This window comes from Poromitra crassiceps, assembly GCF_964638095.1.
Source record: "Poromitra crassiceps genome assembly, chromosome: 3".
In the NCBI taxonomy this organism is placed as follows: domain Eukaryota; kingdom Metazoa; phylum Chordata; class Actinopteri; order Beryciformes; family Melamphaidae; genus Poromitra; species Poromitra crassiceps.
Window position 1 is genome coordinate 31956017 of NC_139625.1, and position 6539 is coordinate 31962555.

Consider the following 6539-nt stretch of genomic DNA (forward strand, 5'->3'; position numbering starts at 1 on the left):
AGATTGTTTACTTTTTCTGCTGGCAGTACGTCGTGCAGCCGTCGCAGCTCTAAACGCTGATGCCGAGTTGCTCAGCTCCAGTCCAGGTGAGACTAGGATCAGAATGAACATTGTTCAAGTGATTGTTGTTGTACGTGCGTCGCAACTCTTCCTCTTCCTCGCTGATGGTGGGTTGCTCCAGGTTTGAGGAAGAGGAGCCAGCCAATTTATCCGAATGAACACTGTTCAAGTAGAGCATCTTATGACTTGTCTGAAAAGGGCTATAGTGATGTAGCCGAGTGTCCGGGTCTGCCTATTACTTACTTTAAAAAATAAACGAGAGAGTCAGGCTGTAACGTTATAACACGCTTTCACATTCTCAAGACAGCTAGCGCCTAGCGTTAGCACACTCGTCAACACCGGCTCTCGTCAACAAGTCCCCGCACTTCCTGTTATACGGTAACTCTGAGGGACATCAACAGTAGGGCTGGGTTAAAAAAATCGATTCTCAGATTTTTTAATCGATTTTTATTTTAATCCTCTATTATCGATATGTCCAGAGATCGATTTTTTTTTTATTAACTCATTGAGTGCCAATGACGACTAAAGTCGTCAATTGCGTTTTTTGACGGTGGGACGTGGATCAAAGCCTGATGCATCTCCTGTAAAAGTATGGGGGATTTTGAAGGTGTAGAAGCTATTTTACAGTGGCGACAGTGCTCTCCGGATTATAGAAAGATGAGAAAAAAAGAGTAGAAGAAGCCGTGTGGGGAAACGGAAATGCTGTAACGTTAGCTGTGCCTGTGAACAGCAGCCAATCTGTCCCACAATTGAGCCCCTCCGTCTCCGCTGCGATAGCCCCTCCACATGATAGTTGCCAGAAAAGGAGCACGACACCAGCGTCTTTCTGAAAAGCCAAATCATTCTCAGCTGGAAGCGCTGGGAGCCGGTGACAAAAACGGCGGAGTGAATAGAGCACTTTGAAACATGCAGAGCAAACGTGCAGCAGAGAACCACCAGAGACACTCCCACGGAGGAGTTTGCAGTTGAGGGGGGTGGGGCACGTAGGGCACCATACAACACGTACCGACCCAGACAGCAGGCTCGATGGACAGATTGGCAAACAAGCTAGAATACCTGATGCCCACCAACTGTAAATCAAGACCAGCAAGTAGGTGTAGGGTCTGTGCACGCAGGGGCCAGCGCTGCTGGTTGCAGCTAAAAAATATAATTTTGTCATCAAAATTCCTTTGTTTTCGCTGTTTTATTGAAGGAAATTATTTTTGAGGTGTCACTACATCAGAAAATATTAGCTTCAGAGTCAGTGATGTGCTTGAAATGCTTCATTTCACAAAAGGCTCATTATCTCAGCTTCTAGTTTGAAACGTCTGTTTTTGGTGAAATCAACCTATCTTCTCCGGCTGATAACTAAAGAACGGAAAATGATATCAATAAACTTTTTTTTGCTGATGATACAAGAGAGTCTCATCGTTCTTTGGGCGTGTTCGGTGTTTACATAGTAATATCACACAATATTCTGTGGGTCTTGAGTTATCACTGAAAACGCTCTGAAAGGGCTGGCACTGGGAGCATCCGTTTTCCAAAAGTGGCTGGCACTCAATGAGTTAAAAAAAAAAATTAAATTAAATTAAATAGGCTAAACAGGCTAAAATATTATGCTGTGTGTGGTAGTTGAAACATACCGGTAGTTTCAAGTTGACGTTTATTTATGTTTGTAGTTGAAACAAAGTGAAAAAAGAAAGAAAAAAAAAAGAAACAACCCGCACACCGAGGAGCTCCCGTTCAGGTTATTTTTATTTGCAACACAGCGTGACGTTTCGGGCCACACTTAGCCCTTCCTCAAGAGGCTTGAGAAAGCGTCTTGAGGAAGGGCCAAGTGTGTGCGGGAGCTCCTCGGTGTGCGGATTGTTTCTTTTTTCACTGTAAGTACTCTATTGATCCAGCACCCAGGCCCAGTGTGGCCTATTTTTGGATGTGCGTGTCCCTACCTATTTTTTGCACTGTAGTTGAAACAAAAACAAATACTGTAGGCTACATGAATGGAAATGTTTGATCATTAATATCTACTTTTAGAAATGATATAGGCTGAAATCAAATCACTGTGCATAATTGTGAAAGTGTCTTTATTGACAGATGAAAAGGCTGTTATTTACCCTTTGTAACCAACTGGTGAGTAAATATATGTGTAACTAAAACCATTAAAATAGAGAGCTGCAGTAACGAGTCCGGAAATCATCGATGCTAACAGCCCTGGTTCTTCACAGTTTTCGCCTATGGGAGTTTTGAATGGGTTTTTGGCGCGATGCTTCTAATAATCTCTCTGGGCAACGCTGGCTTAATCAAACGCGAACCAGTGTTTAGTAATATCATCTTCACACACGAGGACCACTTTTACGAGTTTTAAAACTTTTATGTGCCATTAAAAGGGCGGCTAGCTAGCAAACGGCTAAATGAGACTACACTTTTGAGTCGATGGGGATATATACGTCAATAACGTCACCACTTCAAGGACGAACACGGAAATTCTCTTCCCCTCACCTGGTTCAGCCCGTTCAGCCCAGGGTAATCAGTGCACACATCAACAACAGTCCAGGTTGAGTGCTGACGTGACGTGGAAGCCTATGCGACCGTGTGTAGTTCTGGATTAGCTTAGCACAAGCTTTTTACCTCTAGGGCTCGCATTTACACTACAAAACTCATGAAAGTGGTCCTCATGTGTGAAGATTATCCCGCTGAACCTTGGTTCGCGTTTGATTAAAGTTGCGTTGCCCACAGACATTATTTGAAGCATCGCGCCAAAAACCCATTCCAAAATCCCATAGACAGAAACAGTGAAGAACCAGGAAGTTCGGGACTTCCGCATTCAGCCTACAAAAATACGTCATCCCTGCGGCTCTATTGACAACAGGTCTGCAACTTTTTTTCCCCGTGTATCTACTTGGCTGGTTGGGAACCCCTGTGTTACATAACTGGACATGTAATTCAGGGTACAGATCAAAAAACATTTTGAAACATATTGAAATCGATCGAATCGGAATCGAATCGAATCGAAATTAATCGATTCGCAACCTTGTGAATCAGAATCGAATCGATTCGTGAAATTTGAACCAATACCCAGCTCTAATCAACAGAGCCTCCCATGCACACTGAACAGTCTGTTAGTGATATCATTGCGCCCTCTGGAGGATCATTGAAAAATGATTTGAAAACACCGTTCTACTGACAGAATGCACATTGCTTTTTGTTTTGTTTTGATCGAGTAAATTTTCACATGCTGGAGTAAATCCTTAATGAGCAAGTAATCAAGCTTCGATTAATTGTGTGCATCCCTACATAGAACACTACAGCAAAGTGAAATAGGTACAGTATAAATTAAGATGAAGATCCTTCTAAAAACAAATAATGTAGTCCAGCGACAACTGAAAACGGAGAGACTAATGTGGACACTGAACTAAAATTACTCCCAAACACCACTGCTTCATAAAATTACACAGGCAACACTGCATTTTCTGTTGTTTTAATTATATGACTTGACTCATTATATTATTATTAGACAAACCAAATACAGGCAGCAGAGTTATTACTAGGATTCGACCCATACAGTATGGGTTTTTAGGAGCATTTTAGGGTTTAGGTTTTGCAGATCTTCAAGGCAAGGAGACCCAAACAAAGAAAAGTTAATTTCATTGCAAGTTTTACATACTGTTTTATGTAGCTGTGTCAGGGAGGACGACATGATGAATCAATATCAAATACTTGATAAAAGCAATGTTGGCCAGATATATCACCAAACATATTGGTCTAACCCTCAAAGTATTTCAGAGACCATACTGTATTTGATCTCCTTTTAACTCAGTGTTTACATTATATCACCTAAAACTATCAAAATGATGCAGAAGTTCAGTGAGTTTAGCTCACCTTTCTGTTTGGGTTTGATGTGCTCGTTCAGTTCAGGGTCTGTCGTCACCATGCAAGGCCACCAGGGGTATCCTGACACCTTGGTCCAGACCACATCCCCAACTGAGAAACGGATCGGCACTGGAGACTCTTCTTTAGCCAACTTCACTTCTGGGACAGGAGTGGGCTGCTGTACCAGAGAGGGAAATAATGTCAATCACGTCAATCATCCACCTTTCTCCCTCCTAAAATCGAATAATTATCCACACTTCAGTTTACAGAGATGTCACATTTGTCAGCTATAGAGTACCGCAGGGATGACGTATTTTTGTAGTCGGAACGCGGAAGTCCCGGACTTCCGGGTTCTTCGCCGTTTCTGCCTATGGGATTTTTGAATGGGTTTTTGGCGCGATGCTTCAAATAAGGTCTGTGGGCAACGCACGCTTATTCAAACGCGAACCTGTGTTCAGCGAGATAATCTTCACACGTGAGGACCACTTTCATGAGTTTTGAAGCGTAAATGTGAGCCCTAGAAGTAAAAAGCTCATGCTAAGCTATTTCAGAACAACACAGTGTCGCATAGGCTTCCACGTCGCGTCACCACAGCCAAATTCAACCTGGAGTGTTGTTGATGTGTGTGCTGCTGTGCACTGATTACCCCGGGTTGAACCAGGTGAGGGAAAGAATTTCTGTGTTCATCCTTTGAAGTGATGACGTTATTGATGTATAATATCCCCGTCGACTCAACAGTGTAGTCTCATTTAGCCGTTTGCTAGCTAGCCGCCCTTTTAACGGCACGTAAAAGCTTCAAAACTCATAAAAGTGGTCCTCATGTGTGAAGATTATCCTGCTGAACACTGGTTCCCATTTGAATAAGCTTGCGTTAACCACAGACCTCATTTGAAGCATCGCGCCAAAAACCCATTCAAAAATCCCATAGGCAGAAACAGTGAAGAACCTGGAAGTGTTAGCATCGATGTTTTCCAGACTCATTCCTCGGCTCTCTATACCATTAACTACTAAAATTATTTTAAATATTTAGTGGTCACTCTTCTCTCTCTGCAAGTGTAATTTTCAGACTTTTCCCCCATTCTCAAAGATTTGAATATTTTCTATATTTTATTTTATGATATTCAGCCTTAAATGACATAAGTTTTTACTTGAGATCAAAATGTATTTTCAGCTGCTCAAACCAACTGAAAAATCTAAATAAATAAATAAAGATACTTGGAGGTTTAATGTGTGGTGTATACTCTACTGTCCATAGTCAGGCTGGCACTGTCCTGTCACACTAGTATGTACAGTGATTTTGACCTTATACTATGTGTCAGTCAGCATGTACTGTATTCCTGTTTTGTGTTGTTTCTCTTTGCACCAATCAAGGCAGATGGCAGTATATTTATGGCACTTGGAAAATAGTGATCCTGATTGAGAAAACATCTATCTCTTCTGTTCTTAAATATGAACCAAAGCCAAACCTTATCTGCTGCTCCAGCGCCGCCCTCAACCTGTGTGGGTATAAGTGGTGCCACAGCAACTACAGAGGAACTGAGGTTTGTTTGAGGTTTTGGTTTGAGAGGTCGCCGCTTCCTTTTCTTTACTTCTTGCCTCTTCTTGGTTCCAGACATGATAGCTTCAGAGGCGGTGGCCAAACTGGTCCCGTTGGCAGCACAGCATGGCTCAAATGGCGGCTGCTGGACCCCCTGGGGTATCTTCACCTTCAGTTCTGGGTCAGAATGCGGGGAACACTTGTGCTGGTGGGTGCCGTTGATGGCGGGAGCTTCAGCACCCTTCAGAATGGGCGGCTCTGGGGCACAGAGCTTGGGCAGCTTGTCTTGGTCCCCGTTCAGCACGCGGGAGGTGAGGTCTTTGAGCCTGTCGTGGCTGTGGTTGTTATGACCGTGGCCAGCCATCTTCTGCAGGACGCCGTCTTGCAGTGTGGCGGCTAACTGGGCAGCAGCTTTGTCCATTAGCAGGGCATGGTCACCGCTCATGTCCCCCCGGCCTTTCCGTCCACCGAGGGACTCCGGCGGCTGCTTCATGCTGATCGGGTTGGCTGGTTCGGGCATCGAAGGTAGGGAACTACCTTTGCTGTCCATCCCATCAAAACCCGCAGGCTCACTGAGCTACAAGACAGGAAACACAGATCAGCTTCTCATTCCACAGGTTAGTTCTAATAATAACAGACCAACACCGTGGATATCATTCATTCAATGATTGTTGTTCTGCACTCAAGTAATATGTAAAATGCCATTCTGGGCTACGAATTCAATGTGCATAACATTATACCCTTTCCAAAATGGCACTCACTTGCTCCAACGGAGCATGAACACAAAGCTGGAGGGAACAGGCAAAAGTGCACCTGTCATGGAATGTTCTAGCCGCATAGACGATTGACTACAAGTCTGAAGCAACAACAACAGTAAAACAATTCAAACCAATGCCTCAATGAATTCGAGCCACTGAGAAACTACATGTATAGGTTGATCACATCTAATTTAAAACGAGGTCAAGCCGAACCCATTCTCGAATTACTTTGGTGGATGTTAACAAAAACATTGGGCGTGTGGAAAACCTTACCTACGACGATTTCCAAGTTGTCTCGTTCTCCTACCGAATAACTAGCTAGCTAGCTACTGGCT

At 43.5% G+C, this 6539-nt stretch overlaps 1 protein-coding gene across 1 annotated transcript in view; it reads right to left on the reverse strand.

The window, feature by feature from the left end:
• nsd2 (nuclear receptor binding SET domain protein 2) overlaps window positions 1–5996 on the reverse strand; it is a gene marked incomplete at both ends in the record, with an annotated part of 50776 nt that extends 44780 nt beyond the window's left edge. The window contains 2 exons of the mRNA XM_083633000.1: window positions 3919–4084; window positions 5376–5996. Coding sequence (XP_083489126.1) covers window positions 3919–4084; window positions 5376–5996 — 787 coding nt within the window. The remainder of the gene's footprint in view (window positions 1–3918; window positions 4085–5375) is intronic.
• Window positions 5997–6539: the final 543 nt, after the last annotated feature.